The 27,120-nt window shown below is 38.4% G+C and overlaps 1 protein-coding gene across 1 annotated transcript in view; it reads right to left on the bottom strand.

Annotated features, from left to right (window-relative positions):
- LOC111144785 (cell division cycle and apoptosis regulator 1) overlaps positions 1-27,120 on the bottom strand; it is a 68,422-nt gene that overhangs the window by 32,310 nt on the left and 8,992 nt on the right. The window contains exons 3-13 of the mRNA XM_022499246.1: positions 19,245-19,417; positions 18,535-18,579; positions 15,719-15,751; positions 11,868-12,061; positions 10,881-10,995; positions 10,576-10,768; positions 5,377-5,506; positions 4,996-5,157; positions 1,671-1,896; positions 948-1,061; positions 252-418 (exon numbers count right to left, since the gene is read on the bottom strand). Coding sequence (XP_022354954.1) covers positions 252-418; positions 948-1,061; positions 1,671-1,896; positions 4,996-5,157; positions 5,377-5,506; positions 10,576-10,768; positions 10,881-10,995; positions 11,868-12,061; positions 15,719-15,751; positions 18,535-18,579; positions 19,245-19,417 — 1,552 coding nt within the window. The remainder of the gene's footprint in view (positions 1-251; positions 419-947; positions 1,062-1,670; positions 1,897-4,995; positions 5,158-5,376; positions 5,507-10,575; positions 10,769-10,880; positions 10,996-11,867; positions 12,062-15,718; positions 15,752-18,534; positions 18,580-19,244; positions 19,418-27,120) is intronic.

The following is a 27,120-nucleotide window of genomic DNA, read 5'->3' as shown; positions in this document are numbered from 1 at the left end:
CCAACTTCCGAAGTAAAGCATAACAAAACATTTAAATAATTTTCAGTTTATTTTGATTAGTTCTTAATCCTTTTCCCCTCCCAAACATTTTTGGCACCAAATAAACTTTTGCTACAAATGGGGATTTTCCTTTGAGATTACCTGCATGATCAAGACTGCTAAAATAAGGGGGGAGGGGAGGCTGACAGATAAGAACATCTATATAAACTATGAAAAAAACATTTCTAATCAAGAAATGAATTGGTACTTACCATTGTGTGCATACACTTAGATCAATGCCTGTCAGAGCCTTACAACAACGAATAGCAGTCTTAATCAACACAGAGGGGTCTTTTTCTGGGTCTGGTCCATCCAACGAAGGAGACCAGTGACCTCCAATGGCCATGGCTTCATCCTTGCCTTTCATGCCCACTAAAAACTAATTCAAAACAAAGAATCATTTACATGTATTATGCAATTTGTCAAATTACAGGTAAAATACTTGAAAAGGAAAGGTACAAACCTTTCCAATATCATTTTTACTACCTCTGGTATCTGTCAGTCAAGGAAGAGTTCAGTTCATCGTGTTCCACACTGCATTTCAGCAATGGAATAGGATTTACACATCATAACTCATCCTTCTAAAATATTTCTTCAGATAAAGAATTCTTTAAAGAAACAAGCTATAGTTTACACCTTAAAGGAATCCAAAGATATACTAATTCCATTACCACTAAAGTTGTGCTATGCTACAAATATAAAACACCAAAATGACAGCTGAACTAGTGATGTACAAATAAGCTATAGCCATAATCTGCAATGAAAAAATCTGTATCATTAAATTTTGAGTGCCTTAATACAAAAATTAGTTAATAAAAAGTGTAGTATTTTTAATTATATATACATATACAGTTAGAACTAAGCAAAGCAAATATACACCTGGCGTGAAAATAAATGTGTCATTTTACCTTAACAAGTCTAGCAGGATGCTGAAATCCATCTCGAAGTTCTTGCGGGTCTTCAGCAAGAGCACATGACTTATGATACAAATCTTCCATACTAGGACTAGCCATCAGCATTACCTATTATAGTCAAATAATTCAATCCTGTCAAAAGTCTAAAGTAATGTAAAAAAATGAGAAGCACTACTAATTATCCTTACATATTAGATATCCAAAATTTTTTTATAAAAATGGAAAGTAAAATGCAACAGCAGAAATGGTATTAGATATACTATATAGTGATAGAGTTTCAACTTGTCAAGAAATGCTTTTTGATTAACGTTCTAAAATAGCCAAAAACTATCCAACCATAAGCGATATACTAAATGTTACCCTGAAGACTAATATACAGGGTATTTACCAACATTACATTTTTTTTTTCACCAACAGTACATTTTATCTGATGCTACCAGAAGTCACAGAACATCCCAAAATGCTCAATAAAATCGACTTCATCTTCGCGTTTATGGGTTTCAAAATGTTAAAACAATAACCATGAATTTCACAGCTTAAGAGATAAGACAAAGAGGTTAAATTAAATTACTTAAATAACCAAAACAGAAATCAGGCAGAAAAGAAAAAAAAAAAGCTATTTAGGTCTTAAACTCAACCACTTTCAGGAGATAAATTCCACACTCTTAATATGAATAACTGCTCAGATGTTTTAGCTATATTTCACAGAATACAAACCTTTGCACTGTATAAATGGTCAGCATCTGGTGGATCAAGAATAGCCATATTTTTTTCTAAGGACTCTACTTCTCTGTGCATTACATAGAAATTGCAGTAATTTCCCAGCTGAAATGGTCTTGACAAAGGGAAAGCATCCACCCATGTAAACTGAGCATCAAAAAAGTCACTAGGTATATATAAATTCTGATAACGGCGCCTTAGTTCCATCATGTCACAACTAGGACTGAAAAACAGACATAAGTAAGTGAATAAATAGCCTTAATATCAAAGATTATATAAACATTCACTCCATTCCACATCTAAATATATAATCTGACATGATTTAAAGCCAGCTGAGACTGGTCAAGAGTCAATTATTAATGAGCTACAGATCTGCAGAGCCATTAAACCTTGCAAATTTGTCTACTTACAGCTTTAAATAAATAACTGGCACCTAAGTGTTACCTTCAATTCTTTGCTTTTTGTGTGTAGCTTGAAATACATTAGAGACCCTCTGAAATAACTTCAACACCAGCTCCAGAGAAGATATGAATAAAAAGCAGTTCTACCTCTGCTGAAACTATGAATTTTTTAGAAAATTACAATTCATATAGAATGGATACAAAGAAGGGAGAAGATTGGTACCAAATGATGCGTACTCCTCAATCAGGTTCATACAATGTAAACAAATAAAACCTACTTATATAGTAAGATCCTGTATCAAGCATATTTTTATTACATTCAAAATTAAGCATAAAAATCCACATCAAAGCTAAATCTAAATGTTTTTTAATTATCTAACACCTCCATACCGCTCTCTCTGTTAATGATTACGATCCATACCTGATTGTTTATTACGTAAAGAGAACAAGTTTCTTGCTTTTAAATCTGGCATATTGATTTTTTTAAAGGATGCTTTTCTTTTTCCTAAGAGGCAGAGCTTTTAAAGGAAAGGAACTCAAAGGTAAATCAATCTGGTAAAAGAACAAAGGATTTCTATTAAAAGCATAACAAAAAGTGGAAAACAACAATTTGTAAGATGAAAAAATAACCACTTGCCTTTTTTTGTAATTTCTCTTTTCACTTTTTTTTTTTAAAGATTTTATTTATTTATTTGACAGACAGAGATCACAAGTAGGCAGAGAAGCAGGCAAAGAGAGAGAGAGAGGAGGAAGCAAGCTCCCTGCTAAGCACAGAGCCTGATGCGGGGCTCGATCCCAGGACCCTGGGATCATTACCTGAGCTGAAGGCAGAGGCTTTAACCCGCTGAGCCACCAGGGCGCCCCTTCACTGTCTTTTTTAAAGACAACTAAAGACAAGGTATAAGTTATGATCTAATGTATTTGTAGGGAATTTGTTAATTTAAAGATTAAAAATAACAAATATATAATGACAAACTTGTCAAGTATGGTTTCTAACATTTGGATAAAATTCTGCTTCCAAATTAAGCAAAGTTTGAAAAAGATGTATTAGAGTGTTTTTAAAAACTGTTGCAGACAGACAGTATGTATAACAGTTTTATAGTTTTCCATCACTAGAATTTTTTGAAGTTGTGTTCTAACCTATAGGATTTTAATTTACAATAAAACAAAAGATATACAAATGAGTCATTTCTTGGTATACAGAAGGTATGGTAATTTTAGAATGATTTTTACTTGTAATGGGTTGATTTGATGCTCTGGGAATTTATTTCAAAGTGCGGAAATGAAACTGTGATCGTCTAACTCGGAAGGTGATAGCTACTGAATTTATACTCTATTCATCACAATTCTCCCCCAAAAGTAGCATTCTAGACTGCAATAGTCTAGAGCAGAGCTGCTCTATTTACTATCTTTGGGACTGGAGAAATGTTCTTCTTCTAGTAAGTTTCTCTGATATATGCACTCTAGATATTTAAACATATATATGTAAACAGGAATAACAAGAAAACTAGTATAAATTAAGAACAACTCCTCATTTGACCACATGACTACAGGAATATGAACTATATAACAATTAAGCAAAGTTATTAAGCAAGATTTTTTGTAGTGTTAAGTAGTTTAAGTAAATTATACTGAATGTATAGAAATTTAAATTTATATATATATATAGAACTGAATGTATAGAAATTTAAATTTGTGTAGCATTAAGTAGTTTAAGTAAATTATACTGAATGTATAGAAATTTAAATTTATATATATATATAAAGAACTGAATGTATAGAAATTTAAATTTTTGATAGGCCAGAATTATGAATATTAATTATTAGTCTTTGTTGAAACACAGTAATACTTCCTCAGGAGACTAAAGTGCAGTTATTTGTTCCTATGCTAAACAGCTTTAAACACTGCTTTTAATGTTTCTTTCTTTCTTTTTTTTTTTTTTAAAGATTTTATTTATTTATTTGACAGACAGAGATCACAGAGAAGCAGGCAGAGAGGGAGGAGGAAGCAGGCTCCCCACTGAGCAGACAGCCCAATGCGGAGCTTGATCCCAGGACCCTAGGACCATGTCGTGAGCTGAAGGCAGAGGCTTTAACCCACTGAGCCACCCAGGCGCCCCTTAATGTTTCATTTTTATTTTACTGTTAATTTGTTTGCTCCACTTGTTAATTTTATCTTTTATTCAATTGCCAGTGCCAGGGCCTTCAGATAATTCCTCCTCTTCCTTAGACTAAATTAGTCATTTTACCAATTTGCCTTTTTATGAACCGCAACATTGTAGTTATTACCTGGCCGTCATCCTACCACCACCATTAATTACGGAGTATCTACAACTGCCACAGATTGGATTGCTTTAGATATAAACACACTAAATTTAACCTTAGTAATTCTGCTAGTTGATAAAACTTCCATTTTACAGTTCAAACTAAGAAATTCTTGGTAACTTACCCATTACCTCTGACTCCAAAGGCTGAAAATGAATTTATATATACATCTTTATGCATATATGTTACACATCTGTGAGTGTATATGAAGATCTATGTTGCTATTATGTCACACTGTCACAACTAACTTGAAATAATAGGTCCACTGCTGTGTTATTACTCTATCACACACAATGAACTACTCATGGACTTAATAAAGTTATCAATAAATCTGGACCTTAAATGATTGTAACTTAAAGGAACAAATTAAAAAAAAAAACACAAGTTGATCACAAGGGGCTATCTTTTTCAATAGCTATCTTTAATGATTTTATGAATATACGAAAATACACTCCTACTTCAAATTACATTTCTACCCTATATAAATTAAATGCTAGGGATGAAAGTTGTAAGAAAAGTATCTCTATAACACAGTCTACTAAATTAGACAAATTACAAAATTGGTTATTTAATAAAACAATGGGGGAAAAAACTTACCAATCTAACGAAAATTTTGAAAACTGAACTGTGTAACGTGGAACAACACGTCGAACTCTCCGAGGTGATCGTTCTCTCTCTCTTCGAGGAGATCTCTCCCGGGAACGTTTCCTCTGAGGAGATCTTTCTCTGGATCTACGTCTTTCTCTCTCCCTTTCACGACTTAAAACAAAATTTTCTAAAATTACTAGTATTTCTGGCATTACTGAACAGTTCTTTTTATAAAACAGGTAATAGAAGATTCTCTAATATTTTTAAACTTCTTAAAAATTGTTGTAAAATATGTAAACTTACCATTTAATCATTTTTAAATGTATAGTTACTGGCATTATGTGCATTCACAGTGTGCACCATCAAAAGTACACTTAAAAAAAAACATACCTTCGGTCATCTTTTCTGTTAGGCACTTGATCCCCTCTGTCATTCCTTCCTGAAAATCTGGATGGTGGATCTAATCTTCGTGCGGGTTGTGGCTGTGAAACTATACGAACAGGAGGCTGCAATAAACCAGCTTTAAAAGACACAGAAATAAAAAATTTAACTTAAATAAAAGCATTATCTAGCTAAGTTTTTACAACTAGAAAAAGTTGGCTAATATTTTAAGCTTTGTGGCCAAGAAATAGTAGACACTACTTGTATATTTGTATGTATTTTTTACAATCATTTAAAATGGAAAGGTCAGGGGGTGCCTGGGTGGCTCTGTGGGTTAAGGCTCTGCCTTCGGCTCAGGTCATGATCCCAGGGTTCTGGGATCGAGCCCCACATCAGGCTCTCTGCTCAGGAGGGAGCCTGCTTCTCCCCCTCTCTCTGCCTGCCTCTCTGCCTACTTCTGCCTACTTGTGATTTCTCTCTCTGTCAAATAAGTAAATAAAAAATCTTTTAAAAAAATGCAAATGTGATTTATAGTTCAGGTACCATATAAACCAGGCCATGGACCAAATCAAAGGGCTATAGTTTGAAATCCCCGATCCACAGAGAGTAAACTAAAGACTGCTGTACAAGTTGTTCACAGTGTGCCAAACTATTATCCAAAGTTTCCACAGAGAAAAAGAACTCCTTAGTGACAGCTCTCCACTCTGACCTAGTAATCAAATTTAGCATCAATTAAAAGAAGAATGTGCCTCCTAATATAATATAATACAAATTACAAAACCTCACCTATAATGTGTCCTGGCCAAAGCCTTTCATTTTCTTTTTTAAGAGAGAGTGTGCCAAGTGAGTCAGGGGGTGGTGGGGGAAGAAGGTGAGGAAGAAAGAGAATCTTAAGCAGGCTCCACACCCAGCAAGGAGCCTGACACAGAGACTCAACTTCACAACCCTAACATCATGAACTGAATGGAGATAGCTTAACTGACACTTAACTGACAGCCACCCAGATGCCCCTTACTAAAGCCTTTAGACTTATTCTATTAGGTTCATAGTTTATATGGCAGATAGAAGAACAAGGTAAAAACATCACGAGGAGTAAAGGGACATCCATAATACCATATTCCAAAAGAATCCACAAGATAACTAGCTCAATTTCTTCAAAAAGTCAATGTCGTAAAGGAAGAAAGAAAAGGTGGGAAACTGGGGCACCTGGGTTGTTCAGTCAGTTGAGTGTCCAACTCTTAATTTCAGCTCAAGTCATAATCCCAGGGACCTCTGCCTTGGGATTTTCTCTCCCTCTCTTTCAGCCCTCTACCTTCCCTTCCACCCCCACACTCTTTTACATAAATATTTGAAAAAAAGAAAAAATAGGAAACTATTCCAGAATAAAAAAAACTAAGGTAACATAACCAAACACAATGGATAAAAGCTGACTGGCTTTTTGTTTAGGAAACAAAAAACAACCTTCAAAGACATCTGGGAGACAAATGGAGAGATTTGAATATACTAAAATAGTTGAATCCTTTTTCTTAGATGGAATAATAGATTTCAATTATATAGAAAAATGGTCTCAGGGTGCCTGGGTGGCTCGGTCAGTTGAGCATAAACCCTCTGCCTTTGGCTCGGGTCATGATTCCAGGGTCCTAGGATTGAGCCCCGCATGGGTCTCCCTGTTCAGCAGGGAGCCTGCTTCTCCCTCTCCTACTCCCACTCCCCTGCTTGTGTTCCCTCTCTTGCTGTCCCTCTCTCTCTGTCAAATAAATAAAATCTTTGAAAAAAAAAAAAAAATAGAAAGATGTTCTCTTTTAGAAAGGACATGCTTGGGACGCCTGGGTGACTTAGTCGGTTGGGCATCTGCCTTCTGCTCAGGCTGTGATCCCAGGGCTCTGGGATCAAGTCCCACATCAGGCTCCCTCTCCCTCTACCTGCTGCTCCCCCGCTTTTGCACACACTTTCCCTGGCAAATAAATAAAAACAAAAAAAAAAAAAAAATAGAAAGGACATGCTTCAGCATATAGACATGAAATATCAGTCTAAATGCTTCAAATGAATAAGGAAAAACGGGTGTATTTGAACACATGTAAACAGACAAAACACAAAGTAAAATGTTAACAATATTACAGGATTGTAAGTATGTAAGTGATCACTTTACAGTTCTTTCAAAATTGTTGTATAGTTGAAAATTTTCATGATAAAAACTAAGGAAGAAAGAAACAGCTAACTTATGAACATTTCTTATGTTAAGAAATCCTAGTTGCTGGGGCGCCTAGGTGGCTCAGTGTGTTAAGTCTCTGCCTTCAGCTCAGTTCATGATCTCAGGGTTCTGGGATGGAGCTCGACATCAGGCTCTCTGCTCAGCAGGGAGCCTGTTTCCCTCCCCACCGCTCCCCACCGCCCCCCACCGCCGCCGCCTGCCTCTCTGCCTACTTGTGATCTCTGTCAAATAAATAAATAAAATCTTTAAAAGAAAGAAAGAAATCCTTAGTTGCCAATGGAAATTTTCTTTTTTTAAAGACTTTATTTGACAGAGAGAAAAAGAGAGCACAAGCAGGGGAGCAGCAGGCAGGAGCAGGAGAAGCTGAGTAGAGAGCCTGATATGGGGCTTGATCCCAAGTCCCTGGGATTATGACCTGAGCCAAAGGTAGATGCTTAATCAGCTGAACACCTAGGCACCCCTAAGTAAAATCTTTAAAAACAAACAAGCAGGGGCACCTGGGTGGCTCAGTCATTAAAGTGTCTGCCTCCAGTTGGGCATCCTGGGATTGAGCCCCCCGCCCCCCATAGCAGGCTCCCGCTCAGCAGGAGGCCTGCTTCTCCCTCCGCCTGTTGCTTCCCCTGCTTGTGTTACCTCTCTCTCCCTATTTCTATCATGAATAAATAAAATCTTTAAAAAAACAAAACAAAACAAAACAGGAGGATAGCTAGGTGGCTCAATCAGTTAAGCATCTGCCTTCAGCTCAGCTCAGGTCATGATCCCACGGTTCTGGGATTGAGCCCCACATTGGGCTCCCTGCTCAGAGGAGAAATCTGCTTCTCCCTCAGCCCCTCACTCCTACTTAAGCACACATGCTCTCTCACTCATTCACTCTCCAATAAATAAACAACAATTTAAAAAAAAAGTCATACACAGATTATATAAATGGAATCAAACACTGTAACATTCAAAGAGACAAATCTAAACTGTATTAGGTGGAGGAGAGGGAGGTAAGAGGGATGAGGGATCTGTACCCTTGAAACAAGTAATACATTATGTGTTAATAAAAAAAACTCACCTGTAGTATGAGGATGCATAGAGTAAAACCATTAAAAAAGACTAAACAGCAAATTTCTAATTTCTTACCCAAAAAATTACATATGTGTTCATTTAGTAACTCATTACACTGTAATCTCTTTCATCATTATTTTATATGTGATATAATAAAAGAGAAAATGTCATAAATGACACTTTTTTAACACTTTTTTTTTTAATTTATTTATTTGACAGAGAGAAAGATCACAAGTAGACAGAGAGGCAGGCAGAGAGAGAGGAGGGAAGCAGGCTCCCTGCTGAGCAGGGAGCCCGATGTGGGGCTCGATCCCAGGACCCTGAGATCATGACCTGAGCTGAAGGCAGAGGCTTTAACCTGCTGAGCCACCCAGGTGCCCCCATAAATGACACTTTTAAAAAATATTAATTAGGGGCACCTGCATGGCTCAGCTGTAAGCATCTGACTCTTGATTTTGGCTAACATCACGACTTCAAGGTCATGGGATGGAGCCCTGCTTTGGGCTACACACTTGTCAGAATCTGCTTGAATTTCTCTCCTCTCCCTCCCCCTCTGCTCTTCCCCCTGCTCCTGTGCTCTTTCTCTAAAATAAGTCAATCGTTAAAAAAAAAAAAAAAAGCCTACCAAAAACAACAAAAAAATGAATTAAGTAGGCTTTTTTGTTGGGTCGCCTGGTGGCTCAGTCAGTTGACCATCTCCCTTCGGTTAAGGTCGTGATCCTAGGGTCCTGGGTTCGAGCCCCACATCTGGCTCTCTGCTAGGCAGTCTGCTTCTCCCGCTCCCCCTGCTCCCTCCCCTCATGTTCACTCTATTTATAAATAAATAAAATCTTGAAAAAAAAAAAACCGCTTCTCCTAAGCCAAGGTTATCTTGTTACCATTTCAATTAAAACAGTGTCCAGAATTTCAAATAATTAATTTACAAAGGAAAATGTAAAATACAGCTCACTTATTTCATGCGCTGTAATTCAACAAGTAATTTAAAGTACTACCACCATGGGGCGCCTGGGTGTCTCAGTCTTAGTTAAGCATCTGCCTTCAGCTCTGGTCAAGATCCCAGGGTCCTGGTATCAAGCCCTGCATTGGGCTCCCTGCTCAGCGGGAAACCTGCTTCTCCCTCTCCTACTCTCCCTGCTTATATTCCCTCTCTCACCTGTGTCTGTCAAATAAATAAAATCTTCTTAAAAAAATAAAGTACTACCACCAAACAACATATACATAAAGTATTATGTTTAGGGGCATCTGGTTGGCCCAGTTGGTTAAGTAGGCAACTCTGGATTTTGGCTCAGGTCATGATGTTACAATCCTGGGACTGAGCCCCATGTTGGGCTCCCTGGTTAGCGGAGACTCTGCTTATAGATTCTCTTCTCTCCCTGTCTGCCCCTCCCCCCAATTAAATAAATCTTTAAAAATATAGTAAATAAAATGTTATGATTATATGAAATTTTCTTCCATTACAGATAAGATACCAATAAAGGGATTGGGGATTAACAGTTCTGATATTTAAGTTCACAAAGAGCACCTCTTTCTGTAAGAGCAATAAGGGGAGCCTGGGCGGCTCAGACGTTAAGCTTTTAGTTCAGGTCATGATCCCAGAGTCCTGGGATTAAGCCTCAGGTCGGGCTCCCAGCTCAGCAGGGAGTCTGCTTCTCCCTCTCTTTCTGCCTCTCCTGCTGCTTGTGCTTTCTCTCTCAGTCTCTGTCTCAAATTAATAAAATCTTTAAAAAAATTAAAGTTAAAATTTAAAAAAATACAAGAGCAATAAAATAAAAATACTTCCAAACAGCTACAGAAGTAGAAGTGGTCTGCATAAGATACTTACTTCCAAGTATTCTGGAAATCCTGCCTTTTTTTAATAATTAAAAGCATATTCTCATAATTTTAACTACACAGTTGTAAAAGTTATGTTTTAGCCTGAAACTGAAAAGACACATTACAAGTAATACCTTTCTGCTGTGGCTGCTGTAATAAAGGCTGTGGCTGAGTCTGCAATAATGGTGTAATAGAAGCTGCTGAGATCTGGGCTTGCAGCAGGGATTGGGGTTGGGGCTGCGCCTGAACACCAAATGTCGTCTGTGGTGCAATTGGCTGAAGTACAGCAGGAGGAGTCTTCAGTAAAGGCTGAGTTTGGGATTGATTCTTAACAAAAATAAAAAAATAAAATAAAAATTTGAAGAGGAAGAAAAAACTTAGAAAATTAGAAGATGAATCACCCAAGTTTCTTCAACACCTAACCCAGTATTTTATATACCTGATTCGGTAGCGTCTGAATTCTTTGAGCATTCCATTTAAAAGGCATATTGGGATTATATGTAGCTTCAACCAATACTCTGTCACCCACTTGGGGGGTTTTCCCTTTGACAGCACTGGAAAAAAAAATTAAGTTAAATATACACACAATTAAAAGATTCCTCCAAAAAAAATTTTGTATATGTAGTATTTTATCAAACGTAAACTATCTGAAATGGAAGTCTAAAAGAAAAAAGCTCTCTTAAGAAGTAAATATACCTCGACTTATTTTATTTTAGAACAGATGTTTTACCCTGAAAAACACAGGGTTTGAAATGTTAGAAATAACTTTGCACCTCATATTCTGCCAATATTGTGTCTCTCCACTATAGTACGTTCTAACTTTTACAATCCAAGAGTAAGATTTTCCTTGTGCTGTGGAGTGATAAGAGAAATGAAGATGGAACACAGGAGACCAATTTTCAGAAAAATATCATATGATAATTAAATTTAATTTCCCAAATAAAGTACTTCTAAAGCAGTTCACTAGGAATACAGTAGAAATATCCACATGCAACCACATCACACTAACAAAATACTATTCTGAATGTTAGTCATTATTCATTCAATCCTACCCATTAATTTTTCAATTAAAAATGCTTTTTTAGTACATAGTGTCATTAGATAAGTCAAACATATTAAATTTTAAAAGGCATATGACTAGTTCAATCTCTGCTCTCACTGTAAGTCTGCCCATGGTGAGTTAAAAATATTAACTCACTCCTATAAAATATGTATAAAGAATTCATCATAATTATTTTATTCAGTAACCAGAAGATATCTTCACTCATTTTCTCCATGAATAAAGGCCAGATATAAATATAATACAAGCTAGATGATTAAAAGAAAAAAATTATAATTAAACTATAATGCTATGCCACAATTTGGTCTTATCAATATATTTCATGCTAAACACAAGAAGGCATTTGCCAACACCTAATTAAGTTACCTAAGCTGAAAGAATACATCTTCATCCACAAATCCAAATGTATCATGTAGTTTCGTAACTACTCCTGTAAAAACACGTTGTTTCTGAGGCTGGGTTTGTTGCTGACTGGACCTCGGTGTGGGATACGATACAGTTATCTGGGCTGCAGGCTGAGGAGTAGACAGGCTAAGGCTTGTAGGCAATGCAACAGCTGGCTATAAAACAAAATCAAGATCGAATTAAGCTAATGATTTGAAATACTCTAGAAATTAAAAATGACCACTCAAAACTAATGCAAAATGCTAAAATTAACTTATTTGAAATTAGGAAATACTCATGTACACGTTGAAGGTGAGAATCAAGTCTGAAAAAAACTTTCATTATCTACCTCAACAACATTAAGTTCCATCAAATTAATATTGTCGCAGGTTGTTCCAGGCAAAGAAAATACCATACTAATATGAGTTTTAAGAATACTGCAGGAGCGCCTGGGTGGCTTAGTAGGTTGAGTGTCCCAGCTCTTGATTTTAGCTCAGGTCATGATTTCAGGGTCGAGATGGAGCCCTGCACTCAGCAGGGAGTCCCTTTGGGATTCTCTTACTTATTCTCCCTCTACCCCTACTCACACTTGAGCGAGCGCACATGTGCGAGCACGCACTCTCTAAGATAAATAATGCATATTGAGGCGCCTACGTGGCTCAGTCACTTAAGCATCCGACTCATGATTTCTCAGGTTGTGAGATCGAGGCCCACATCAGACTCATGTGCTGGGCATGGAGCCTGCTTAAGATTCTCTCTCCCTCTTCCTGTGCACCGCCCCCCTTAAAAAAATACTGTGTATGTTAGGGGTGGATGCCTGGCTGGCTCAGTTGGTGGAGCGTGGGACTCTTGATCTAGGGGTTGTGGGTTCAAACCCCACATTGGGAGTAGAGATTACTTAAAAACAAAAACAAAAACCTACAAATTTTAGTCCCCTCTTAGAAATTCAAATAGTGGCATAATACTCAGCAAGGTCCTATATAAGTGAAATAGATAAAAAAAAAGACAAATATGTATAATCTCATTTACATGTGAAATCTAAAAAAAAAAACAAAAAATTCATAGAAATAGAATAGAACCTTGGTGATTGCCAAGGGTATGGAGGAAGAAATGGGTGAAGTTGGTCAAAAAGTACAAACTTCTAGTTATAAACTAAATATTAAGTTCCACGGATGTAATGTACAGATGATGACCATAATACAGTATTGTGTATTTGGAAGTTGCTGACACAGTAGCTCTTAAAAGTTCTCAACAAAAAAATTTTAACGATGTGAGGTGATTCATGTTAAAAAAAATCTTATTATGGTCACCATTTCACAATATATACATAAATCAAACTATGTTGTATACCTTCTGTTAATACAACGTTACATACCAATCATCTTTCCATAAAACTGAACAAACAAGAAAAATGTTAACACTTTCATTTGTCTATTGTGGCATAATCAAACATGAACAGCATATTGCTGTTAAAATGTCTACATATAAATAGAAATAAAATCATCAGAAACAAAGAAACAATCATCTGACTCTTCAAGGCAAAACAAGAATTCAACATTTCTCAGACTATGATCACAAAATTATTTCCCAGGAAATTTCTTTAACATCCTAAGACAATAATGATTTATGGGTGCAAACTAGGAAATGCTATTCCAAGAAAAGACTAGACTTTTTTATAGCTTTTCTACTCAGTTTGGAAATCCTATTGGAGACTGAAAATACAAGATCAGTGTCAGTTAATTTTGATTCCTTAATAAAAACAAAGTGAGGCTGACTTCTCAAGTGAATTTTTTTTTTTTTTTACAAAGATAACATATTCAAGACTAAAATGGTATGAAAGGGGGGAAAAATGGTATGAAAGGTTATAAACTACAAAGCTTCTTCTCTACTCCTGCTCCTCAGCTACCCAATTCCCTATCCATGGACAATCACTGTCACCAGTCACTGTTACAGGTTTTACAGGTTCTGCTTCCTTTTTATCAGTTTCATAGTATTTCACTTTAAGTCAGTAAACCATGGCCCCTGGTCCAAATCCAGCCCACAGCTTATGATTTTGTGATTTTTGTACAGATCAGAAACCAGAGATGGTTTCTTACACTTTATTTTTAATGATTTTATTCATTTATTTGAGAGACAGAGCATGATCGGGGGTGGGGGGTGGGGGGTGGGGGGGGCTTGCGCAGAGGGAGAGGGACAAACAGACTCCCTGCTCAGCTGGGAATCTTACACAGAGCTCAATCTCAGGACCCAGAGATCATCACCTGAGTGAAGTCAGACACCTAACTGAGTCACCCATGTGCCCTGGTTTCTTAGACTTTAAGACAATTTTTAAAAAGAAAATAAAAAATGCAACAAAGACTGTAAGTCATCCACAAACCTAAAGGAGCACTATTGTAAGTTTAAAAATGTGAAGTGTCATAAGTTTAAAAACGGGGCACCTGGGTGCTTCAGTCATTAGGAATCTGCCTTTGACTCAGGTCATGATCCCAGCATCCTGGGATGGAGTCCCACATCAGGCCCCCTGCTCAGCAGAGAACCTGCTTCTCCCTCTCCAGCTCCCCTGTACTTGTGCTCCCTCTCTTGCTCTCTGTCGTAAATAAATAAATCTTTTTTTTTTTTAAAAAGTAAGTTTAAAAACGGGGAAGCCTCTGTGGCTGGCTGGTTAAGTCTCTAACTTGATTTTGGCTCAAGTCATGGTCTCAGGATCATAGGATTAATGCCCATATTGGGCTCTGCACTCAGTGTAGAGTCTCCTTGTCCTTCTCCCTCTGCTCTTTACTGTGCACACTCTCTCAAACAAATATGTATTTTTTGAAGTTCAAAACCACTTCAATGCTGCTAAAAAATTAAATTGATAATGTAATACAACACTCTCACCTATTAAGGTCAAGCTTAAAACGATGTAATAAAAAAATTTTTCTAAAAATATTAGCTATAATGAATATGTATTAAGAATTAAGTTTAGGGGCTCCTGGGTGGCTCAGTGGGTTAAGCCGCTGCCTTCAGCTCAGGTCATGATCCCAGGGTCCTGGGATCGAGTCCCACATTGGGCTCTCTGCAGGGAGCCTGCTTCCCTCTCTCTCTCTCTCTGCCTACTTGTGATCTGTCAAAAAAAAAAATAAATAAATAAATTTTTTTTTTTTAATAAAAAAAAATAAAAAAAAAAAAAAAAAAAAGGGAATTAAGTTTAGGGCGCCTGGGTGGTTCAGTTGGTTAAGCCACTGCATTCAGCTGAGGTCATAATCCCAGAATCCCAGAATCAAGTCCCACATCAGGCTCCCAGCAGTCTGCTTCTCCCTCTGACCTTCTTCCCTCTCATGCTCTCTCTCTCTCAAATAAATAAATAAAATCTTAAAAAAAAAAAAAAAAGGAATTAAGTTTAAAGTAAGAATTAAGTTTAGGGGCGCCTGGGGGGCTCAGGCGGTTAAGCATCTGCCTTCAGCTCAGGTCATGATCCTAGGGTCCTGGGATCAAGCCCTGCATTGGGATTCCTGCTCTGCAAAGAGCCTCCTTCTCTTTATCCCTCTGCCCCCACCCCCCGCTTGTGTTACCTCTCTCCCTGTCAAATAAATAAAATCTTAAAAAAAAAAAAATTAAGTTTTAAACAAGACCTCGTATTTATTCAAACTAGATCACAGCTAGATCTACAATCAAATACCATTAAAGACAAAACAACAACATGCATTCCATTTTTATTTAATATACTGTTAAACTAATATGTAAAGCAACCAATATTCATCTTCAAACCCTGAAAGAAATACTAGAATAGGAATAAAACTTTGGACTATTCTTCACTCAGATATCCAAAAGAAACAGATTAATGGCAAACTAACCTGTGTTAAAAGGGTCTGCTGAGGTTGCTGTAACTGAAAATAGAAAAAACAAGCAAAAATAGGGAAGAAAAAAGAAAAGAATCAATCAAAATTGTTTCACAGACGTTCTAAAGAAAAATTCCTATTAAATGGGTACTTTATTTCTAATTATGAAATAAGGTGAAAAATAACAGAAGTCATCAGGTGTAAGATTTCCTACAACTATTTCTAACTGCAGACCTGATGTATCACTAACGCATTCAATGGGGCACCTGGCTGGCTCAGTCAGTAGAGCATGTGACTACTGATCTCAGTGTTTGAGCCCAAGTTACGTGTAGAGATTACTAAACATAAAATCTTTTCTTTTTTTCAAGATTTTACTTATTCATCTGACAGAGAGAGAGAGAGCAAGCAAAAGTAGGGAGAGAGCACAGGCAGAGGGAGAGGGAGAAGCAGGCTCCCCGCTGCAGAAAGCCCGATGAGGGGCTCAATCCCAGGACCTTGGGATGACCTGACCCAAAGGCAGACACTGAGCCACTCAGGCGCCCCTAAACATAAAATCCTTAAAACAAACAAAGAAACCTAACACATCCAAAAGAAATTGATCTTTTACCTTATTTCAGAAGAGTAACACCGCCCCCCCCCAAAAAAACAACAAAAACACACACACACAAAAAAACCCTTAAGTACTTAGATGGGAAATTTCTATTATTGACTTGTTGGTCACCATGCTACAGAAATATCACTGGGAAAAAAAAATACTGGCTCTCTAAATGATATATCTGATAACAGGTTAATACACAAAATATATAAAAAACACACAAAATCTTACACCAAGAAACAAATAACCCAATTAAAAAATGGGTAGAGGAAATGGACAGACACTGTTCAAAAGTAGACATACAGATTGAGAAGAGAAACATGAAAAGGTGCGCAACATCATGCATCACCAGGGAAATGCAAATCAAAACCACAATGAACTGTCAGAATAGCTGACACCCGTCAGAATAGCTAAAGCCAAAAACACAAGAAACAAGTGTTTGGCAAGATGTTGAGAAAAAACCTTCATGTACTTTTGGTGGAATGTAAATTGGTACAGCCACTGTGGAAAACATTGTAGACGTTCCTCATAAAATCAAAAGCAGAAATATCATATAACCCAGTAATTCTACCATTGGATATTTACCCAAAGAGAAAAAACGCTAATTTAAATGATGTATGTATCCCTATGTTGACCACATTATTTACAATAGCCAAGATGTGGAAGCAACCTGTCCATCAATAGATAAATGGATAAGGAAAACCTGGAGGGTATACACATGCACACATGCAACAGAGTATTATACAGCCATAAAAAGATGAGCCTGTGACATTTGAGACAACACAGATGGACCTGCAGGGTATTATGCAAAGAGAAATATGTCAGCCTGAGGAAGAAATACTGTAAGAGCCCACTCATAAGCAGAATCTTAAGATAAACAAAACAATGGGCACCTGGGTGGCTCAGTCAGTGGAGCATCTTGTCTTCGGCTCAGGTCATGATCTCCAGGTCCCAGGATCCAGCCCCACGTTCAGTGGGGAATCTATTTCTCCCTCTCCCTCCCCACCCTGCTCAAATAAATAGATAAAATCTTAAAAATAATAAAGATAAAAAATAGAGGTTCATGGGGTGCCTGGCTGGGTCAGTTGGTAGAACATGCAACTCTTGATCTCAAGAGTCGTGAGTTTATGCCCCATGCTGAGCATAAAACTTCCATTTAAAAAACTTAAAAGATTAAAAAAAATAAAGTAGGGGTGGCCTAGGTGGCTCAGTCAGTTAAGCACCTTTTTTTTTTTTTTTTTAAGATTTTATTTATTGACTTGAGAGAGAGAAACACAGCGAGAGAGGGAACACAAGCAGAGGGAGTAGGAGAGGGAGAAGAGAAGTAGGCTTCCCACCGAGCAGGGAGCCCGATGTGGGGCTCAATCCCAGGACGCTGGACTCACGACCTGAGCTGAAGGCAGCTGCTTAACAACTAAGCCACCCAGGTGCCCCTAAGCATCTAACTCTTGATTTTGGCTCAGGTCATGATTTCAAGGTTGTGAGACTGAGCCCTACATGGGGCTCCATGCTGGACGTGGAGCCTGCTTAAGATTATCTTTCTCTCTCTGCTTCTGCCTCTCTCCCCCCAGTACGCTCTTGCTCTACAAAAAAATAAATGAAAATAAAAAATAAAGGCTTAAAGCCAATGGTCTATCTAGGATTAAGGCTTCAAATGGGAAAAAGGATCTTTTCATTTTCTTATGTGGTCTAGTACAGCACAGTAGGAGTAGATGTTCCACACAGAAGACCTGGTTCAAAGATTCAGTAATATATTGATTCTTTCCAAGAAACATGTGACAGGGCACCTGGGTGGCTCAGTTAATTAAGCATCTGCCTTCAGCTCTGGTCCTGATCCTGGGATCCTGGGGTCCTGGGATCCAGCCCAGTGTCAGGCTCCCTGCTAAGCGGGGAGTCTGCCTCTCCCTCTCACTATGATCCTCCCCTCTTCCTCATGCTCTCTCTCAAATACATAAATGAATCGATCTCTGAAAGAAAGAAAGCAAGAAATAAACGAGGGAGAAAGGAAAGGAAGAAACGTGACAAAGACTGGCTATTAATTGAGGATTTGGATTTTCAGGACTTCTCTTCTATCGTCCTCTCCCTCGGAGACATTCCTAAATTCCTCATTTAGCCCACCCTCAAAGAATTCAAATCACACATTAATGTAGCGGACAGGAAATAAAATCTAAATAAACTGAATCTGAGACAAATTACTTTTTTATATCAGTTTTTAACATGGAAAATATAAACTAACCTGTTGTTGCACACTATACAAGGCCTGCTGAGGTTGTGAATATTGCTGGAAAAAAGATTTTTCAAAGAAAAATATGAAGTCAGTTTTATTCATTCTCGAGAAGCGATATACATACATACAAATACATAAACAAAATCATACTATAAAGAAATTTTGTGGAACTAAAGTTCACCAAAATAAACCAAACTGATGATTCCTTATACTCAGGAATTAAGAACTGAATTTTATTCAAATAAGAACTGAATTTTATTCAAATAACTGAGGTATAAGAACTGCCAGTTTTATGAATTTTGACTGTGCAACTGTACTATTCTGTATGTCTTAGGCACATATAATTTTTACTACATGAAAAAACAATAAGCATAATAAAAACGCACAATTATCGGGGTGCCTGGGTGGCAAAGTTAGTTAAGTTTCTTGGTTTCAGCTCAGGTCATGATCTCAGGGACCTAGGATCCAGCCCCACCTTAGGTTCCATGCTCAGCACAGAGTTTGTTTGGGATTCTCCCTCTCCCTCTGCCCCTCTACCATGTGCATTTGTGTGCATGTGCATGCACACACTCACTCTCTCAAATAAATAAATCTAAAAAAACCAACAAACAAAAAACCCAACAGAACAAAACCCCACAATTATTAATTCTTTAAAATTATCTGGCTACTCAGAGATGACGGTTTACTATGCCACACACTGAAACCCAGGGAAGACTCACCTGTTGCAATGCAGCTGCTGCGGCTGCGGCTTGTTGCTGCAAGGCTGCGGTCTGAGTTAACTGATAGTTTGCTGGGGTTTGTGTGGTAAGTCCCGCTGCTGCTAATGCAGTTTGCTGTGTATAAATGGTAGGAGATGCTCCAAGGAGTGATGGCTGTTGAACACCCAATGCAGCTAAAATGAGATTAGAAAGGTAAAGAAAAAAAAAGCATTATTCGGATCCTTTCTAGGAGTTTTCCGTAAGTGCTAAGTTATGAATTATGTTCTGCCATTGTCCAGTAAAAACCTAAAGCAAAATTCCAGTAATGCTTGTTAAATTTAATTGATTCAGGGCACCTGGGTGGCTCAGGTCATGATCCCAGGGTTTTGGGATCAAGCCCAGCATCAGGTTCCCCACTCAGCGGGAAGCCTGCTTCTCCCTCCCCCACTCCCCCTGCTTGTGTTCCTTCTCTTGTTGTCTCTGTCAAATAAATAAAATCTTAAAAATAAATAAATGTAATTGATTCAAGTGCCTCCCGAGATCCCAGTGACTTTATACTAAATTTTCATATCATAATAGATATTAAAGAAAACATTATTCTATAAAATTAAACTACATAATGAACACAACCAACCTTACCTAGACCAAGAGGCTAAAGTACTCTCAAGAAGTATTTTTAGGAAAAAGAGGAGAAAATAAACTGTCCTATTATACTTCTCTTGAATTTACTGTTTTATCTCCAATAGATGAGAATCACATATTGAAGACAGTGTTACTGAAAGTGATCCACCCTAAAACTTTCCATTGGACAAAATTTTCATACACTTACTTTGCATTAAAGATTTAAATACTAGGAAACAGACCAAAGCAGCTTTTGTGAGTTGTTTTTTTTTTTAAAGGTTTTATTTATTTCTGTGAGAGAGAAAGTGAGAAACAGAGCATGAGCAGAGAGGGAGGGGCAGAGGAAGAGGGAGAAACAGATTCCCTGTTGAGCTGGGAGCTGGGCATGGGGGCTAAATCCTGGGACCTGGAGATCATGACCTGAGGCAAATGCTTAAACTGACTGAGCTACCCAGGCATCCTAACTTTTGTGTTTTAAAGCACAAGAAGTTTTTAAATTTAGTCCACTACTATACAGGACAATGAGACAAGATTAACCATAGTGACTTAAAACTGTAATTTGATTAAACCAAACTTAAGGACTCAGAATGATAAATTAGGTACCTAATGTTTAACGTACGCTTAAAAAGCTCAAGAAACATGAGAAAGTTTTTACTTGATGTTTTCATACAATTCCACTGAATGCAAAAAAAGCAATCATCTAAAAACTGCAGTGTATGGGGCACTTGGGTGGCTCAGTCGTTAAGTGTTTGCCTTTGGCTCAGGTCATGATCTCCAGGTCCTGGGATCCAGGCCCATGTCAGGCTCCCAACTCAGGGGGGAGCCTGCTTTTCCCTCCCCCTGTTTGTGCTTTCTCTGCCTCTCTCTCTCTAATGAATAAATAAAATCTTTAAAATAAATAATAAAAATAAAAAATAAATAAAATACATAAAAACTGCAGTGCAACACTACTGTTCTTAAAATTGTATCTCCTGATACAATGACTAGCTTCACAGGACATTAATGTTGGAAAACAAATAAAAAAGGGCCCAAGGTTTAAAAAGCTGAGGGAACAGGGTCACCTGGCTGGCTCAGCTGCTAGAGTATGCAACTCCTGATCACAGGGTCATGAGTTTAAGACCTACAATGGTCAAAGAGCTTACTTAAAAGTTCAGGAAACAGTGAATTAAGCACATATTTTTACCGCAGAATTTCTCAGAACCTTTAATATGCCAATTCAGCATTCTGAATCCCAAAAGATTGCCATAAATGCAATATTTACACATGGAACACTCCCTTTTCCAAAGCATCTTGCTTGAATCTGAAAACAACCTCAAAAAATGCTGCTCTATAATTATTAGTTAACAACCTTATAAAAAGAACAATATTTTGCTTTGTAAGAACAGAACAGAGAACATTAATGAATTAACTGAAGCACCTAGTCTACAATATCCCAGAAAATCTTTAGAAGTACGAGGTTCATAATCAGTTGTTTAAAAGTTCAGATGAGGGGGCGCCTGGGTGGCTCAGTGCTTTAGGCCTCTGTGTTAGGCCTCTGCCTTTGGCTCAGATCATGACCTCAGGGTCCTGGAACAGAGCTCCCACTGGGCTCTCCGCTCAGCAGGGAGCCTGCTTCGCCCCTCTCTCTACCTGCCTCTCTGTCTACTTGTGATCTCTCTCTCTCTCTGTGTGTGTCAAATAAATTAAAAAATAAAGTTCAGACTAATCTTATTTATTTATTTATTTTTAAAGATTTTATTTATTTAACAGAGAGAGAGATCACAAGTAGACAGAGAGGCAGGCAGAGAGAGGGGCTTCACAAGTAGAACAGAGAGCCCGATGCGGGGCTTGATCCCAGGACCCTGACACCATGACCTGTGCCGAAGGCAGAGACTTAACCCACTGAGCCACCCAGGTACCCCCCGACTAATTTTATTCAAAAATAAAACAAACCAACAACAAAATAAAGCAAAAACAAAAATCCCAGAAAGTATGTTTGTAGTTCTTGTAAATTACAAATTACTCTCTGCAAAAAATACTGATTTTTTAAAAATTAAAAAAGGAGGGGTGAGGAAAAGCAGTCTAAGGCAGGCAAAAATTTCTAAATGGTTTAAGTCCTTACCACATTCATCTTTTCTTATTTTTAAGGAAAGTCAGATATCACAGATGGCAGAAAGAGGAAACCAGGACTAACTAAATGAATTTAAATAGAAGTAGAGAATATCTTATTACCAGCATAAGTTGAAAATGAGGTTAACTACAATGAGAATAAAGGAAAAGGTACTGAAATCTAGGACAGAGGTTCTAATCAGTGGATCCTGTTAACCTTTTAAAATTATAAGCAAAACTACAGATGAAAGTTCAAAGCTTTTATCAGTTTTCAAGAGAATTACAGACCAAAAAGGTTAAGAAGCACTGTTCTAGAATAACAGAAGCAAAATACACACTGAACACAAAATAAAGACCACAGGAAAAAATAGTAGTTTAAATTCTAAGATTGGCATGGTATACACTTGACAGAGTAACATCCGTGATTCAAATATCATAACCCAACTCCTTCACCCACCTGAGCTCTGACCTCAGATCTGCTGTTTGATTCTGTTGGTACCAATTTCCAGAACCCAGAAAGTAACACAAACTCTTTTCTCCTATTACTTTTTTAGGTGTTCTGAATCCTGGCATCATATAGCAAGCAGTCTAGCATTAAGTAGATAGGATGATAGACACATCTGTCTTCTACTGTTAACAGTGTGATAAATTAGAAACTACAACAAAATTACAGGTGACCCATAAACAACGTGGGAGTTAAAGGTTCTTGGCCTCCACACACAGATGAAAATCCGCACATAGTTTCTGAATCCCCCCAAATTAACTACCAATAGCACAGGGCCTTGGAATAAAATATTCCTAATGAAAGGAAGTACTAATTAGTTGATTTGTTGATGGCATTCTTTTTCTAGGACCACCATACAGTGTCCTATCTATGTAAGCCATTCATACACAGGGAAGCATATACAGACACAAGGCTTTAAGACAATACTGATGTCTTGATGATTAAAAATACAGTGGCAGGGGCATCTAGATGGCTCAGTCAACAGAGCATCCGACTCCTGACTTCACCTCAGGTTGTGGGATTGACCCCCACTGCGTGGTGCAGAGTCCTGCTTGAGATTTTCTCTCCCTCTCCCTTCTCTTGCTCCTCTCTGTGCTCTCTCTCTGAAATAAAATCTTTTTTTTTTTTTTTTAAAGATTTTATTTATTTGACAGAGAAGAGAGAGAGATCACAAGTAGGGAGAGAGGCAGGCAGAGAGAGGGAGAGGGGGAAGCAGGCTCCCTACTGAGCAGAGAGCCCGATGTGGGGCTCAATCCCAGGACCCTGACATCATGACCCGAGCCAAAGACAGAGGCTCAACTCACTGAGCCACTCAGGCGCCCCTAAAATAAAATCTTAAGGAAAAAAAAAAAGAATATGGGGTGCCTGTCTGGTGTAGTCAGTACAGCTTGCAACTCTCAATCTCAGGGTCGTGAATTCAAGCCCCACGTTGAGTGTAGAGCTTACAGGGGAAAAAAAGAAAGAAAGAAAGAAAGAAACATTCCATTCACATGAATTAGCAGTTAGTGACTGGATCAACACTTAGTCATAAGTTTGTCATTTATATATTTTCTAATAATCATTTCTCCCCAAATTTTGCATTGTAGGATTACCATTCAAAGATTTTGGAACAAAACTGAAAACAGTATAAAGTGAAACACTAAAATGAGTAGAAGGAAAACTACAGTAGCACAGATAAAGTATAAAGCTCAGTTCTCTTTTATATTAAAAGTTAATTCAGGGGGTGCCTGGTTGGCTCTGTTGGGAGAAGCATGTGACTCTTGATCTTGGCACCATGATTTCGAGCCCCACATTTATCCTGAAATGAATAAATTTAAAACAAAAAACCTCAGAACTGATGTAAACTACCCGATTTCAGAACATGTATTAATAGCCTCTATATGGCACTGAAAATTTAGGTGCTGTATCATATTTTATCATAAGACATTTGTTTAAAAAAAAAAAAAGAACAAAACAAACAAACAAAAATTTTTATGAAATATTACCTAAACATGTGGCTTACTCAGTGTTCAATTCCAAGTTTTCATTCTTGGACATTGAAAACGAAATTAAACATTAATGTTTCTGTGAATAAGACGAAGTGACATTCAATTTTTAAAACTAGCCTTTGGATTTAGAAGGGAAAATAAAGTATCTCTAGGTACTTGGGTGGCTCAGTTAAGTGTCTGACTCTTGGTTTTGGCTCAGATCACGATCTCAGGGTTGTAAGACAGAGCCCCACTTAGGGCTCTGCCCTCAGCATGGAGTCTGCTTGCCCCTCCCCCGCCACACACATGAGCTTACACCCCCTCTTCTCTAAAAGTAAAATCTTTAAAAAAATTTTTTTTTAATTTTAAGTAGCTTCACACCCAGTGTGGACCCCAATGCGGGGCTTGAACTGACGACCCTGAGATCAAGACCTGGGCAGAGGTCAAGTCCCATGCTTAACTGACTGAGCCACTCAGGTGCCCCAAATAAATAGAATATTTAAAAACAAACTACAAACAAAAAACTACTAACAGGGATGCCTGGGTGGCTCAGTCAGTTAAATATGACTGTCACTGCCTTCAGCTCAGGTAATGATCCTGGGGTTCTGGGACTGAGTCCCGAGCATCTGGCTCCTTGCTCAGTGGGGAGCCAGCTTCTCCCTCTGCCTGCTCTGCGTGCCCCCCCAACTTCTTGTGCTCTGACAAATAAATAAATAAAAATCTTAAAAAAAAAAAACAACAAAAAACTACTAACAGCCAGATGTTGAGTGGAAGCCAATCATTGGGCGCCTGGGTGACTCAGTAGTTAAGTGTCTGCTTCAGCTCAGGTCATGATCCTGGGATCCTGGGATCAAGTCCCACATCAGGCTCCCTGCTCAGTAGGGAGCATGCTTCTCCTTCTCCCACTCCCCCTGCTTGTGTTCCCTCTCTGGCTGTCTCTCTGTCAAATAAATAAATAAAATCTTAAAAAAAAAAAAAAATTCTTATTTTAGCGACACCTGGGTGGCACAGATGGATGGTTCAGCATCTGCCTTCTGCTGGGGTCGTGATCTCAGGTCCTGCGATTGAGCCCCCCATAGGGCTCCCCGCTCATCAGGGAATGTTTCTCCCTCCCCCTCTGCTGTCCCCCCTGCTTGTGCTCTCGCTTTCTTTCAAATAAAATAAAATAAATCATTCGTATTTTAGACTTTACTCTCAATAAAGTATATTTCATTATTAATACTCCTTTTTTGTGGTTATCTGAGAAACTATCCTTGAGTATTTGTGAATTATAATCAATATTCTGCAAGATAATCCTATAATTTGCATATCATAAAAGTATCAATCCCTGATTTAATCTTTCTCTCCACCTAAGTGGCCAAACACTTGTCGAATGGAGATCTTTTCCAATTATCCACAACAAAATAGTCTGTTCATATATCTATACCTAATTCAACATGATTGCTGAAGGTCTTATGACCCTTCTAAAAGAGATATGCTTATCACTGTGTATCAATACTTCCAGAGACAAACCTATGAAATGAGCCCTAGATGACCACAGGCTACCAGGTAAACAAGTAAACTTAAGGACTAATTTTTCTTTAATCTTTTTAAAAATATTTTATTTATTTGACAGAGAGAGACGGCAAGAGAGGGAACACAGGCAGGGGGAGTGGGAGAGGGAGAAGCAGGCTCCCCACTGAGGAGACAGCCCAATGCGGGGCTCCCTCCCAGGACCCCAGAATCATGACCTGAGCCGAAGGGAGATGCGTAACGACTGAGCCACCCAGGTGCCCCAAAGTTTTCTTAAACCTTTAAGGACAAATTAAATTATGTACCATTTTCTAGAATGTAAAATCAGTTTCATATGACTGAAACACACTCGTGTTATGACATACTAGCAGTTTTTACTGATTACCAACCAGTGAACACACCATTAAAATACAAGAGAAAAGAAAAAAAAAAAACAAAAACACGAAAGAGAAGCCTGTCCCTTTCCTGTTGTCCCTTAATCTTATCAAACTCACTGTTAAATTTAAAAATCCTTATTACCCGGGCGCCTGGGTGGCTCAGTGGGTTAAAGCCTCTGCCTTCAGCTGTCATGATTCCAGGGTCCTGGGATCGAGCCCCATATCGGGTTCTCTCCTCAGCAGGGAGCCTGCTTCCCTTTCTCTCTCTCTGCGTGCCTCTCTGCCTACTTGTGATCTCTGTCTGTCAGATAAATAAGTAAATCTTTAAAAAAAAAAAAAAAAGAGGGGCACCTGGGTGGCTCAGTGGGTTAAGCCACTGCCTTCGGCTCAGGTCATGATCTCAGGGTCCTGGGATCGAGTCCCGCATCGGGCTCTCTGCTTGGCAGGGAGCCTGCTTCCCTCTCTCTCTCTCTCTCTCTGCCTGCCTCTCTGTCTACTTGTGATCTCTCTCTGTCAAATAAATAAATAAAATCTTAAAAAAAAAAAAAGAAAAAGAAAAAGAAAAAAAAATCCTTATTACCTTTAATCTTTATTAAGAGGAGTCATCCTGAAATTAAGTCCAAAACCTCAAAGCTGCATGCTCAAGTTAGGACAGGGAGAAAAAAAAAGAAAAGTTAGGATAGAAAGATGGGGCACTCAGTACTCAGGGATTCCTAGTTTTGTTTTGGTTTTAAGATTTTATTAGAGACAGAGAGAGAGAACACAAGCAGGGGAGTGGCAGAGGGAGAAACAGCTCCCTACCACTAAGCAGGGAACCCAGTGCAGGGCTCCATCTTAAGACCCTGGGATCATGACCCGAGCTGAAGGCAGGTGCTTAGGTGGGCCTGTAACTGAGCAACCCAGGTGCCCCTGTAATCTGATGTTAATGCAGCTATCACTGGATAAGAGCACAAGTAAGGCATACTTACTCGAGGGGGAAAAGTATGCATTAACAATGAGTCTTAAAAGATTTTATGTGTAGGGGTGCCTGGGTGGCTCAGTGGGTTAAGCCGTTGCCTTTGGCTCAGGTCATTATCTCCGGGTCCTGGGATTGGGCCCCACATCGGGCTCTGCTCAGCAGAGCCTGCTTCTCCCTCTCTCTCTGCCTGCCTCTCTGCCTATTTGTGATATCTCTCTGTGACAAATAAAATCTTTAAAAAAAAATAGATTTTAGGGGCGCCTGGGTGGCTCAGTGGGTTAAGCCGCTGCCTTCGGCTCGGGTCGTGGTCTCAGAGTCCTGGGATCGAGCCCCGCATCGGGCTCTCTGCTCAGCAGGGAGCCTGCTTCCT

The sequence above is a fragment of the Enhydra lutris genome, unplaced genomic scaffold (assembly GCF_002288905.1).
Source record: "Enhydra lutris kenyoni isolate GAN:26980312 unplaced genomic scaffold, ASM228890v2 scaffoldscaffold12, whole genome shotgun sequence".
In the NCBI taxonomy this organism is placed as follows: Eukaryota; Metazoa; Chordata; class Mammalia; order Carnivora; family Mustelidae; genus Enhydra; species Enhydra lutris.
The sequence above is the reverse complement of the archived record's forward strand: the minus strand, read 5'-3'. Positions and strand labels throughout refer to the sequence as shown.